Source organism: Scheffersomyces xylosifermentans, assembly GCF_036884685.1.
Source record: "Scheffersomyces xylosifermentans strain CBS 12540 chromosome Unknown RJT20scaffold_3, whole genome shotgun sequence".
Taxonomy (NCBI): Eukaryota; Fungi; Ascomycota; class Pichiomycetes; order Serinales; family Debaryomycetaceae; genus Scheffersomyces; species Scheffersomyces xylosifermentans.
In genome coordinates, this window is record NW_027042941.1 from 1,372,763 (window position 1) to 1,386,244 (window position 13,482).

General features: G+C 39.9%; 7 protein-coding genes and 1 non-coding gene across 8 annotated transcripts; 4 read left to right on the forward strand and 4 right to left on the reverse strand. All coding sequences in view use genetic code 12, as the record gives it.

Moving 5' to 3' along the window:
- Position 1: 1 nt before the first annotated feature.
- On the reverse strand, positions 2 to 310 carry CKS1 (cyclin-dependent protein kinase regulatory subunit; the record flags this gene model as incomplete). The annotated part of the gene is made up of 1 exon (XM_064918312.1): positions 2 to 310. The coding sequence occupies one exon, from the start codon at positions 308 to 310 to the stop codon at positions 2 to 4; it is 309 nt and encodes a 102-aa protein (XP_064775163.1).
- Positions 311 to 2,401: 2,091 nt separating this feature from the next.
- RJT20DRAFT_94640 (methyltransferase family protein) lies at positions 2,402 to 3,337 on the forward strand (the record flags this gene model as incomplete). Its single annotated transcript, XM_064921543.1, has 1 exon — positions 2,402 to 3,337. The coding sequence occupies one exon, from the start codon at positions 2,402 to 2,404 to the stop codon at positions 3,335 to 3,337; it is 936 nt and encodes a 311-aa protein (XP_064775164.1).
- Positions 3,338 to 3,368: 31 nt separating this feature from the next.
- On the reverse strand, positions 3,369 to 4,366 carry RJT20DRAFT_37097 (U2-type spliceosomal complex subunit). The gene has a single exon (XM_064919875.1). It carries the CDS (start codon positions 4,215 to 4,217, stop codon positions 3,399 to 3,401), a length of 819 nt encoding a protein of 272 aa, XP_064775165.1. The 5' UTR covers positions 4,218 to 4,366; the 3' UTR covers positions 3,369 to 3,398.
- A 557-nt stretch (positions 4,367 to 4,923) lies between these two features.
- Positions 4,924 to 5,666, reverse strand: SUI1 (translation initiation factor eIF1; the record flags this gene model as incomplete). Its single annotated transcript, XM_064918765.1, has 2 exons — positions 4,924 to 5,222; positions 5,636 to 5,666. The coding sequence occupies 2 exons, from the start codon at positions 5,664 to 5,666 to the stop codon at positions 4,924 to 4,926; spliced, it is 330 nt and encodes a 109-aa protein (XP_064775166.1).
- A 1,404-nt stretch (positions 5,667 to 7,070) lies between these two features.
- On the forward strand, positions 7,071 to 8,420 carry CDS1 (phosphatidate cytidylyltransferase; the record flags this gene model as incomplete). Its single annotated transcript, XM_064918766.1, has 1 exon — positions 7,071 to 8,420. The coding sequence occupies one exon, from the start codon at positions 7,071 to 7,073 to the stop codon at positions 8,418 to 8,420; it is 1,350 nt and encodes a 449-aa protein (XP_064775167.1).
- Positions 8,421 to 9,570: 1,150 nt separating this feature from the next.
- SCW11 (putative glucan endo-1,3-beta-D-glucosidase) lies at positions 9,571 to 11,414 on the forward strand. Its single transcript, XM_064916958.1, has one exon. The coding sequence runs from the start codon at positions 9,775 to 9,777 to the stop codon at positions 11,287 to 11,289; it is 1,515 nt and encodes a 504-aa protein (XP_064775168.1). The 5' UTR covers positions 9,571 to 9,774; the 3' UTR covers positions 11,290 to 11,414.
- RJT20DRAFT_127234 (uncharacterized protein) lies at positions 11,415 to 12,645 on the reverse strand. The gene has a single exon (XM_064916959.1). It carries the CDS (start codon positions 12,612 to 12,614, stop codon positions 11,556 to 11,558), a length of 1,059 nt encoding a protein of 352 aa, XP_064775169.1. The 5' UTR covers positions 12,615 to 12,645; the 3' UTR covers positions 11,415 to 11,555.
- Positions 12,646 to 13,226: 581 nt separating this feature from the next.
- RJT20DRAFT_t52 lies at positions 13,227 to 13,321 on the forward strand. Its single transcript has one exon. It is a non-coding gene; the product is annotated as a tRNA-Met (tRNA).
- The last annotated feature ends 161 nt before the right edge of the window (positions 13,322 to 13,482 follow it).

Sequence of the window (13,482 nt, forward strand, 5' to 3'; positions counted from 1 at the left end):
CTCACTGACCATAGTTTATAGGTCTCTTGAACAACAAGATATGGGGCTCAGGGGCATGGGTCTCATAGTGAGACCAACCCAATGACTGAGTGATACCTAAACCTCTCCATTCCTCTTCTAATAGTATTCTTAAGGTTCCGGTTTCGGTGTTGAAGTAGTCTTGTGGGATAACCTTGAGCATATTTTTGGGCAACATCACATGTCTGTATTCGTGAGTGTCGTCGCTGTATCTGGGACTGTAATGGATCATGTCCTGGAACTCAAGAACCTTCGCTCTTTCGGCGTCAGTTAAGTATCTTGGGTTTGTCATTCTGGGGATGCTGTGGGATGTTAGGGTTGTGGACTGGAATTAAAACTGTGGTTATGAATAGGGAGTAAATGCGTAGGGGAAAGGAGTATTATCGACGAACGAATGGAAAAGCCACCTCTGAATATTATATTTGTGATGCTATAAATAAATATCAAAGCAGACGAGATTCGATTACGAAATAACAAATACCAAATACGTCAAGTGTCAAGTGCAAAATATCGAGTATCAACTACAAGATATACAAAATCAAAAATCAACCTAAATTTCAACCTCACTCACAGTATACAACAATTCATCAACGAAGCAAACGTTATACTAATCACTACCAATCAATCGCGCGTAGTAGAAAAAACAAAATCCATCCATACAGAACACATTGTCACACTCTCAATAGTTCTGCTCAGGCACATCCAGAGTCACCCTCACAGTTCATACTCACTCACCAGGTTCACGCAGGTTAAAGCAAAGGGAAAGGTTACGAGGCGACAAGCGAAGAGAGCACACGAAAAAAAGAGTGAGACGCGTGAGTGGATGGGTGGTTTGAGTGACAACAAGCATACGAGTAACGGGCATAGTGAGAGCACTAAGCACAGAGAATCGGTAAAAACTGGAAGGACGACGGGCAGACAAGAACTGTCCCAATAAAATGGAGCATATATCAGACAGAACAAGGAGGAAACTCCTGGAGCGAGATTATATTGTTGGGGTTGTTGGAGAGATCGGCAGATGGAGGGACAAACAAGTTGCCAGAGAGTAATTGGCCACAGCTGTAGGTGGTCTTATGTTGGAGTTGATGTATGGGTACGGAGCTCTTCGATGGCCAACAGATCTTAGTCAGAAGAGAGAGTACCTCTAGCAACTGGTAGCGTCTTGGTAGAACTCAAAAGTTTGGACTTCTGGGAACCATGGCTATCTTTTTGGAATTAAGAAGAAAGATAGTTGATCAAGGACAAAGGTTCTTGGACTTGAGATGACTGGGACTGGTCAGTTGATCAACTAAGAAATTGTCAGATCTCCAATCGGTTATTGCTATTTTAGACCATTGCTGCCATTGGCTATTACTTTAGTGTGGTTAGGCTTGTGCATTGTAACTGGTATTAAAAACATACTTTATTGTGATACCTGGCACGGTGCTATTATAATTGCCACAAGGATATTGTCACAGTGCTATAATCGTCGGCACAGGTACATTGGTTAGTGTCTCTGCTCGTGGTTCCTCGAAGCACTGACATTTATTGTGGTTCGTAGAGTTGGTTTGATTGTTGATTGAAGCATTGTTCACCTACAAGATTCATTGCAAGTGATTATTGAACTATTTGCTAAAATTCTTTGTTTTATCTGTCATTGTTGCATTCATTGCTCTCATTGTATTTTCATTGCAGTATCTAACTCTTGCAAATATTAAACTTCTCATGAAATTCCGTTCACATGTACGTTGGTGCCTTCCTAAAGAATAGACAGACCAGCGATGACATCCTAAACCAACTCAAAAGGGGCACTCAACTCTTCCTTATGCAATTGAGCAACTACTCCAATTCTACAGACTTTGATATCTACATCAGAAATCTTGACTCCCGCATCCAACGGAATCTAGTTGTCTGGCTACATTGGGAAGGCCAAGGTATAGATAATTGGTTCAAATATCTTGTGGAACGATACGATGCTTTGCCCAAGTCAAGCAACTCTCTTGTCTTCAGCTTTGAAAACGAATTCATGGAATTGAATTCACATGAGATTAGACCGTATTTGGAGGCATTGGTGCAAAAATGGTCGAATCCTTGTATAATGATCCCTGTACGTCCTGGTATATCATCTTGGCAGATTTGGAACGAAAACTTAAAAGTGCCAGGACTAAACGTTGCAATTTCCATTGATGAAAGTCCTATAGACGACAATACCTTGCAGTATTGGTCAACTGAACCAATACTGTTGATTTTACATAATTCTGGGATGGTGGAACATGGAATTAAATCCACAGCTTCGTTACTCAAGATGCTAAATAGAAGTCTTCCTGTGTTCCTATCTGAGTCTTCTCCATCTCACTATCTCGAACGGTTGAAGTATATCAAAGTTATACCAACCTACAATTTAATGATAGAGCCTTTGCAGCCGCTAAGAGATGATCTTTTCTCTATAGTATACTCCGAGTTCGAGAAAGATGAGAATAAATATGAACAATATAAGAGTGCTATGGAACTTGCTCTTAACGATATCAAAGAAGAAGCTCCAGAACAGCCCATAAAGATCCTTTTTGTGGGACCTGGTCACGGCAAGTTGATCGACAAGTTAATGGAATTGTTACAAGAGTTCACTTACAACATTAAAATATTTGCATATGAGAAGAACCAAATTTGCACCCAAACATTACACGACAAGAATGTTAGGTTCTGGAACAATCAAGTACACCTCACCATGGCCGACGTTAGGGATGTCGAATCTATAGTCATTCCTGACATCCTCGTTTCAGAGATGTTGGGTTCATTTGGTGATAATGAAGGGTGTCCTGAGATCTTGTCAAGGTTTAACAGCCCAGGATGTCGTCCTCGTATTATGATTCCACAAAGCTACACTTCTTATTTGCAACCAATATATACACCAATAGAAGTTCCCAGTAATACAAGACCCTACTTGGTGAATTTGACACGGTTTTATGAAGTGGATGAACCAACCTCGGTGTGGACATGGGAACATCCATCACTGCAGTTGGAAACAAGAGAAATGAGTAAAGAGTTGGTTTTTCACAACAACAGTCATGGCCGTCGCATTTCAGGATTCTATGGATACTTTACAAGCAACTTGTATGGGCATGTAAGTATTAGCATAAACCGAATTGACGTTGACAGGAGCAACTTCTGCAGTAGTTGGTATCCTATTTATTTTCCTGTCAAGGCTGCAAGACTTGAAAAGGGTGAAGGTATTACGTTTACTATCAATAGATATAATGATGGCAAAAAAGTATGGTACCAGTGGAATTACAGAGGGTATACGTATAATGAAGATGGTGCAGGCTACACAATAGAGTTGTAACAACAATAGGTTATATTATACATTATATATTGCATTATTCATTAATAAATTATAGATCGGTCTATTGACCTTGATTATTCAGTTTAATATCAATCTTTGACAGCTCCGTTCTTGGGCCTCTATTTTGGTCACTTTCCTTCAAATCTGAAGAGTTGTGTGATTGACTGCTACTATGGTGATGATGACGGTGACGGTGACGGTGACTGTCACTTCGATGACTATTACTACGGTGATGCCGTTTGGAACTGGGAGATCTCTCTCTATCCCTGTCTCTATCCCTATCTCTATTCCTTTCTCTATCCCTGTCTCTGTCGCTCTGCCTTGATGAACTGTTACTTGTCTTTATAGAGCTTTCTCTTGATCTTTGACTGTGAACAGGTGCACTTCGATGCTTCAATTGCTCGTTTTTAATACTGAGCAAGGGATCATCCATTGCAATTCTCTTCTCATCTCTGGGAGCAGGTGTTTTCCCTAAGTTTATAATTCGATTGATATTATCGTTGGTCTTATTATATGAAAAAGATTTATGACCATTCAAGAGGTTTTCTACTTTACTCTTCCCCTCTGTAAACTCCTCGTTGCTTTCGATAAACCCACTCAGATTCTCCTTGGGATCATCCACCTTTGGCATGTCATCATACATCCAGTTCAATTTGCTTAATTTCAACTTTTCTCCTTTCTTCAAGTCTTCTTGCTTGAAATCTTCTCCGTATTGTAACTTGAGTAAGTTTCTGTACTCCTGCTCTTTTTCATATTCTGCGTTGCGTTCTTTTATCCTCTTCAATTCTTTGAGCTTATTCTGTTCTTCTTCCCAGACCTTCTTCTGGTTTTTCACCAACGCTGGGTTCCATGACTTCTTTAAATTAAGATCTCCCGCCATGACAACAACAACAACTTTTATGAATCACTTCCTGCAATGCTTGCCAATTTATAATTTTTAACTAGCTTTACTTTACAGCTTCGTAAAAGAGTTATATCTTCTTCCTATTCTTAATCTTATAATCAGAAGGGAGTGAAAAATAAGAACTCTCGCTACATTATTTTTTGAGATGACATGAGCTTATCGAATGCTGAATGCATGATGATATACAAATGAAGTAATGGGTTGCAAATAAATGGACATGATAAGTAGGAGTAGGAGAGAGTTCATAATGTGTTGTGGTCCCATTATATATTTATGGCTGCTTTGTTGGATTCCGGTTCCTCCTACGTTACACTTATGATAAAGAAACATGCTCATACATGTCATACACTTTACTTTAATTATTACGACTACATTACTAAAATATTTCTCGTATGCGTACATTTCTCTGAAATATACTTATACATTTTCTGATTTAAATGGAGACGCTCTAGAATAGTTGGAAACATATCGAACTACGCCCACTTATCTCCAGAACTATTCAAACAGACTAGTAAAACAAAATACCTAAAACAATCTTAACACCACAGAAAGGAAGAAAATATAGTCAAACAACTTACTATTCAATAAGTCGTTGTTCTCCTACAAATAGTTAACTTGGTCAGAATATGAAGTGATAAATCCACCTATTCTGCTGTGGGCATATCTGCGTATACCAGTAAGATTAGAAACCGTGAATCTTGATGTTCTTCTTAGGTAATTGTAATTGAGTAGTCAAGAACTCACTGACTTTGACTCTCTGGTCACCTTGTAATTGAATAACTTCTCCTAACTCTTCATCTTTGACGATGTTACCGTTACAAGCAAAATCCTTCTTTAAAACCTTCAAAATCTTCTTTAAATCGTATTCATTTGGTACACCTTGAACAGTAGTTAAAGTCTTTCTACCGTTACGTTGTTGAATACGGATATGAATGTAATTAGTGGGTTGAGCTTCTGAATCACCAGTGTCGGCGAAAGGATCTAAAATGTGTGTTAGTAAGTTGTGACCATTGTTTTTGGGATTCAAACGGGGCAGAAGGGCAAGTTTTTGGGTTTAACAGCAGAGTTTGTAGTAAGTACGAACATATTCAACATATTTATCCTTATCTAACAATGTCTGCTAACTAAAAGCTAATTCACAATGCTCATCAGCGGCAGCCATCTATATTTAGATACACAGAAGCATTTGGAGCTACTTGTTGTTTCTACCGCTCTCAAAAGCTCCAACTGGAGCCTGTTACAAGCTGTATATCATCCAAATATCTCTATTTAAAAAAAAATACACCCTTTTGCCTTCAAAGATTGCTGACATTCCCTTGCCTGGAATCTGATGCCCACTTCTTCTCTTTCTTATTCCACCCTGTCCCCAGAGCGGTGGCGGTCTCAGTACATACCAAATGCGTTTAAGTTTTGGATAGTTGACATATAATTCGGGAGAGTTTTCTAACTTAACTAGTAAAAATTCCTTGCTGTAGAAGTTGATTAGAACAAACAGTCAAACAATCTCTTCTATTCTTAATCGCTTTCTTATATTAGCCATCAGCCAAATACTGAAGCTGGTGGAGGATTTCTTTTTCCTGGTATGCGCACGACATGGCAGTGAGTCTTTTTGCGGGTGTTACCCTGCCTTCGCTGTTGTGGTTTGTTTAGTGTGAGAGAACTTGGGTAGAAGATATCTGCAGGGGGGAGAGCTAGAACATCTTGGAGCTTTGCTGAGCAACCATATTGAGCACTGGAACGTTAGTTGTAGAAGTGTGGTTACTTACTACTTGTGGTGGTTTGTGCGGTTGCGGATTTCTAAGAGGTGCAGGTAGCATTAGCGTTACATTCATCTTTGCTGTCTTGCCAGAAAACGCTCTACTCCATTCCGCACGCTCAGACTCTTGCTATTGTCCTTGGCCGGGCACACGTCTGGATGCAACAAAGAACCTCGATTCCTAGTGCAACAGACTAGTGAACTGTTCGTAGCATGCAGGACAACACGCAATCAAAGATAAGTTTTCAAAATGAAATCAGTTACCTGGACACACCAAATAGCAAAACATAAAATGGTCTGGTATGATTTTCATGATTTTTTTGATTACATAATCATTGCTGTCTCCAACGTATCACCTGTTACCTAATGTAAATGCATGTGAATTTGAGAGCCCAAAAAAATTAACTGGTGATTTCCGGTCTTGATCTGTACTAGCAGGAGCAACCACCGGTTGACACGGAGGTTACCCCGTTTTTTGTGTTTTCGGCTGAGATGGTAACCAGTAGTATGTATGACAAAGCACATCACATCAAATGACGTCTGCTAAAAAGATAAAGACTTGCTCCAAGTAAGGTCAATGGCCAAGACATACTTCTAAACGTCTGAAATCTCTCTCAAAGAGGGGCGTTGAAACTTCCATCAACATCATAAATTCTCTTGCACTTTTTCCCCATACATGCCTCACTACCCCATCACACTCACTAATTATCACTAATTCACTCTAACCCACTCAGTAATATATCATTCGCACTCTCTAACATTAGCACTAATATTAGCAAGCTCTCACTCATTTTTTTAACTGCTTCACAGTATCTCTTACCCTCGTAACTCCTCTCTGTCTCACTCTCGCACTTCCTCTCTCCATTTCCGTCCCGTGCCCTCTCAACCGCTTGCAGATTCGTCCCCACCAAAATTCGTGAGACTTTTCAGGTCGCCACTAATTTTATAGATCTATGTTTATGACTTTGGCAGCAGTGTAGAACAGCATCGGATAGTCACAAATACATCTTCTCACCGGATCTGGATCAAGTTCAACTCAGATTCTGTAGCAGCCAGTTTGTTCCCCCGCCGTCATGACCAAGAAAGACCCGCTCTCACTCTCAAATACTCCGGCTGTGTCCACCACAGTGTCTCCCAGTCTTTCTGCTGTGCCCTCAAACAAAGAAGATGCCAGCACTGGTAAATCGGAAAAGGATGGATCCAATGAGTCCAAAACCGTATCCCATGAGCATGAGAAGAAGAAGCAGGCCTTTATTACAAGAACCATATGGTCATTGGTGATGATCGTGTTCTTCTTCGCTATGTTAGCATCGGGCCATGTGGCGATCATTCTCTTGGTGTTATTATTCCAGATCTTAACTTTCAAGGAGATCATTGCCTTGACATCGGAGCCTGCTCGTGATAAGAAAATCCCCTACAACAGATCACTCAACTGGTACTTCCTTCTTTGTACTGTTTACTATTTGGACTCGCAGAGTTTCTTCAATTTCTTCGAGGACCTGTTCTACTCCAACAAATACTTAAGTGCACTTGTAATCAATCATAAGTTCATCAGTTACACGCTATATATTGCTGGCTTCATTTTCTTTGTGTGGACCCTCAAGAAGGGCTACTATAAGTTTCAATTTGCTCAGCTCTGTATCACCCACATGACTCTTATTTTGGTTGTGTTCCAATCGCATTTAATTATTGACAATATTCTCAATGGTCTCATTTGGTTCTTCCTTCCATGCGCTTTGGTCATTGTCAACGATATCTTCGCCTATTTGTGTGGAATTACATTTGGTAAAACTCAATTGATCGAGATCTCTCCAAAAAAGACAGTTGAAGGTTTCGTAGGAGCCTGGATTTGCACCGGTCTTGCTGGTGTGATCTTCTCTCATCTTTTGGTGAAGTCTGACTACTTGGTATGTCCAGCTGTCAATTTATCGACACATTTGTATGACTTCCCCCCTTGTGAGCACAACCCAGTATTCCTCGATCAGGATTATCAATTGCCTCAGAACATCATTGATTTATTGGGGGGAAGCATTGAAATTATCACCATCAAACCTATCTACTTTCATGCCGCAATCTTGGCAACTTTTGCATCGCTCATTGCTCCATTCGGTGGTTTTTTCGCCAGTGGTTTAAAGAGAGCTTTTGGTATTAAAGATTTTGGTGACACTATTCCAGGTCATGGAGGTATCACAGACAGATTGGATTGTCAATTCTTGATGGGCTCCTTCAGTTACTTGTACTATCAGTCATTCATATCACCAAACAATGTGAGTATCGGCAAGATCCTTCAGCTCGCTGTGTTCAACTTGTCTGTGCCTCAGTTGATACAACTTATCAAGAGTTTGCTCCGCTTCTTGAATACTCAAGATGTCATTGACAACGACAAATTGAGAGTAATTTTCGACTTGTTGGACACAAACTAGGTTCTGTACTACTAGTTAAAATGGCTCAGTCAAATTATTCAAGTTGGCGGACCAATCACCACGGCTTCCGATGTTACTTTCACTTACATGAATTCAAGAACACTTGTAATGCCACACAGTCTACATATGTATATATCCATTTGATTTCTCTAGAATTTCATTAAACACTTGACACAATCAAATCGACCCCTCCATTGCCAAAAGTGATCTACCTTTATTTTCACATTTACAGTTTCTGTTTCCTTCATTATTAATAGCCTTTTAAACCAATTTAATGTTAAATTACATGCTAGGTTGTGTAGAGCTACCCAATAAAAATACATGCTACACTATGTAGAGTTACTCAATTGCTGCCTCAAAGTTTATTTGAAGATCGATCTTGAAACACTAAAAACTATTGAAATCGAGGCAAGTCTAATTTTCATTACTGCTGGCGAAATACCAAGGCCGCAAAATTGTACTTGTTAATATTGGCGTAGCTGAAATTTCTTATACAAAGACAATAGGTCGTCACCAAGAATGCTTGTACAGGACTGGTTACTTTCGACAAATCTATACTACTCCTGGCCAAGGCTGACTCACTATTAGAATTCCAAACCATGGCTATGACACATACCAACTACAAGTCAACCTTCGTAGCGACTCTCAAAGAACCTTAATATTGAATCAGACCACTTCCAGATACAGCGAACTTGATCTTTCATTCGTAAAACTTGTGATTAAGCTTTAAACGTTCAATCTGACTCCATCTTGCTTCACCCTACAGCTACATATGCTTCTCCCAAGTGACTGCCCATTAAGGCCAGTTCATATGGTCTAACGTCAACTAAACTCCATAGCGAGGGACTAGCTGGCTATATTCATCTAAGCCTGCACGCGATCGTGCTGGTCGACCTAATTAGGAAATACCCTCACTGTAGGTTCCAAAAAAGGAAATGGCAGCTAGCACGGTTTTTGTTAGTGTTGCGCAATGACTGCGAAAAAATCTGGTACTTGCTGGCTGCAATTGCAGCTTCGAGGCATGAAGTGGTATTTTCTTCGGTAAGGTTCTACGGGTACGTATGGGTAGGTGGTACTATTGTTTAAAATACTTCTATGGCACATGGGATGCTTGATTAGCCAGCAATGATTTAGCAAAGATGGATTCATGCTCCACTATATAAGCTGATCAAGTCCCGCTCTGAACCTTAATTCTCAACGGATCTCTTTTCTTCTTCAACTATTCCACTGTTCACCACATTCGTTATATACTTCGACCAACTCAGTTCATTCCTTTTACTGACCCAACACTTTCTTTAATTGATAAAAAGCCTAAGATATACAATCGATAACTTGAACAGAGGAATATTCAACAATGATCGTAAACCAAATCCTTCTTATTGCCTTTATTCTCCAGGCAGTCACCGCCATTCCCTTGCCTCTTATTTTGACAAGATGGCACACTGCCCCAGCAGTGACTACTACTCAGACTTACGTCACTGGTACAACAACCTTGTACTTACCACCTGTTCAAATATTTATCTCCAATGGTGTCACATACACTTTTACCCAGACTACTGGCCAATGGCAAACTCAGCCTGTTACTATTACCTCAGTTTACAATGACCCTACTACTCAAGCTCAACCAACTACTGAAGCTGCAAACCCTGCTACTTCTGAGCCAGTTATAAAAAATGCTGCCACCCCTGCAACTTCTGAAAGTCCTGCAGCACCTACTACTAGTTCCGCCAACCCTCCTGCTCAGGTTCCTACTACTGAGGCTGCTGTGCCAACTACCTCTCAGCAAACTACCCAACAAACTGCCCAGCAGACAACTGCTCAGACTGCTCAGACTACTCAGACTACTCAGGCTACTACTCAGACTACTCAGGCTACTACTCCAACTACCCAGTCTACTACTCAGACTACCCAGGCTACTACTCAACAGACCCAGGATCAACAGACTACTCAGCAAACAACTGAGCAAACAACTCAATCTACTACCCAGACAACGCAACAAACTACTCAGGTGAAGACTACCTCTACATCTTCAACAGCTGGTAGTTCTGAAACTTCTTCATCTTCCGCAAATATCCCTCCACCACAGGCAATTGTTTACTCTCCATATCAAAACAATGGAAACTGTAAGACTGCTGATACAATTAGTTCAGATTTGGAATTAATTAGCAGCAAGGGTATAAAAAGAATTAGAACTTACGGCACAGACTGTTTATCTCTCTCTACTGTGTTGTCAAAAGCCCAATCTTTGGGCATTAAAGTCAACCAAGGTCTTTGGTTTTCTAATGCTGGAGCTAGCTCAATTGATGGTGCCGTTTCGGATTTGATTGCCTACGGTAAATCCAACGGATGGGGTGTCTTCGATTTCATCACTATTGGTAATGAAGCAATCAACGATAAGTTCCTTACTGTCAGTGACTTGATTTCTAAGATTAGCAGTGTTAAGTCTCTTTTGCGTCAAGCCGGTTACAACGGTCAAGTCACCACCTCTGAACCACCTGTTTCTTTCCTTAACAATCCACAGTTATGTACCGCCTCTGATATTGATTTTGTTGGTATTAACCCACACTCTTTCTTTAATGCCGCTATTCCAGCTTCGCAAGCAGGAGCATTTGTCCTTAATCAAAAGGAAATGGTTGAAGGAATTTGTGGCTCAAAGCTGGTTTTTATTACAGAGACAGGTTACCCATCAGCCGGTCAAGCTAACGGATTGAACGTTCCAAGTCCAGAAAACCAGGTTGTCGCCCTTCAAACAATCATCGAACAAACTGGTGGTGATTGTACCATTTTAACCACCTTCGATGATTTCTGGAAGCCTCCAGGACCTTTTGGCATTGAGCCATATTTTGGTGCTATCACTTTATTCAACTAAAGTACGCTTCTTGATTTCGACATTCAAATCAAATGCCCCTTTCACTTCAATCTGCATTACTAGATTACTTAGCATCCTTTACTTCTACATTGTAACCCAGCTTTGATCTTTCATAATCAAGCTCATTGTATACTATAATATTTAGAAATAAAACACCATTGTCTAACCATTGAATATCTATGATTATATCGTAGAAGGATAAATAGTACAATATATTTACAAACCTGCCGTAGCCCCCAATAATAAATAGAAAGAATCCACCAGAACTAAAACTCGATTATCTTCTCAGGAAAGTATTCATCGATCAATTCCAAGTAGTATTGCTTTAACTCCTGGACATCATACTGCTGATCTGTTTTGGAATATAAATCATATGTGTTAAACGCTTTCACTGCCTTTAACATTTCTTTATCATGATCATTCATCAAATAACTGTACGCATATTCCTGGTGCCAAGGATAGAAGGAATGGTATCGTATCATTGCTAATGCTTCTGGTGGCAATGTAGAGCTGCCCTTTACAATATGATACATGTATTCGTCATGACCCCAACTGAGCATGACTTTATCCAACCCGCAATGTTTAGAGTATATTCCATACTTGGTATTGTACAAGGGATTTAAGAAGTCGGGATTTGTCTTGAAGCTTTCTGGGAAAATAATTTTCTTCAGAAACTTACACCCAACCGGAAACGTATCTCCAACGACATCCCACTGTCCCTTGGAGTCAAAAAAGTACAAGAGTTTACCCAAATCGTGGATAAGACCAACTAATTGAAACCACCTCGGTTTGTTATCCCTTCGGATAGCTTCCGCCGTTTGTAAGGCATGGTCGATCTGAGACAATTCCGTGTCTGGGTCCGAGTCATCTAACAACTTATTCAATTTCTCAAGTCCTTCCCATATCGTCATACGTGCCCTTGTCTTTGTTTTGAAGTTAATTCTAGCTTGTATGTTATAAGCTACGGTCTGTTTCTCGTGTTGCTCTTCGTAAAACTGTTTAACTCTATCACACGCCAATTCATACTGTCTGAACGACTTCGTATCGATGTCCTTATATTGGGCAGTTTCTGCTGCCCATTCTGTTTCATCTAGATTATCCTTCTCTGCTTTCTCGAGTTCTTGTTCCACGGAGCAATGCGGAGAAACTGAATTCTTCTTCAACTCACCTCTGAGTTGGTTCACCACCATTACTTTATCATCTAACTTCTCCAAGAGCTTACCCTCTTTTGTCCTTGTTGAAGGTATAGGAGAGTCACCCGAGGTAACTGATATACCTGACAAAATGGGTTTCGAAACCCTGTGTGATATGTCCTTAGCAACCATAGCCTAGTGTTACAGGAATAGTAGTTGGCAGTCATAGTTATGTTAGCTGCTATATATTTCTTACTTCTAGTTTTATTGAGAGTGCATTGAAGCATTCCGATTTTATGGTGGACCGGAATTGTTAGGTCACCGCCAGATGATTTTGTTCTTGAGGACAATTTGCAACCTCCATTGAAATGGATTCCAAAGAATCTTAGGTCTGAGATATAAAGAAGTAACTATCACTGGGCATTTTCTTGCTTTCCCTTTACTTTTATTTGCTTAGAGTATTAGATTTGTTATCTTTAATGTGCCATGATAAACGTGTTTTTGTATATGTAAACTAAGATTTAGTTTTTCTCAGTTATACGACAGCAACGTTATTGACTTTTTTCTTTTTGAAGGGGTATACCCTTGTAACACCTTGAACAAATTGATATTATTTTCTTTGATGGTTTACTATTTTTCGAAGGTTTTAGGTGTTTGTATATTGGTTTACTGTTTTGACCATAAATGGTCGTTGTATTGATATCCGGAAGTTGGGGAAATTTAATTCCGGTAGATTTCCGGTCAACTTCCGGTATTTTCTTTGTGCAGTTGGATATTGGAGTAAAGACTCGGCCTCAAGAAGTGGCTTCACTAGCTCAGTTGGCAGAGCGTCAGTCTCATAGTTCTATCATAGAAATTGTGTCATCTGAAGGTCGACAGTTCGAACCTGCCGTGGAGCATTTCTTTTTTAACTTTCTTGTGTCTTCACTTTTTTTTTGTATTTCCAGATACATATTTTCAAAAAAACATATACGAAATAGAGGAGCCAATTTCCAGTTGGTTTTTTTAGCAAATTCAATCATATTGAGCTTTTTATCTATGAATATTACTTAGCTTTTGG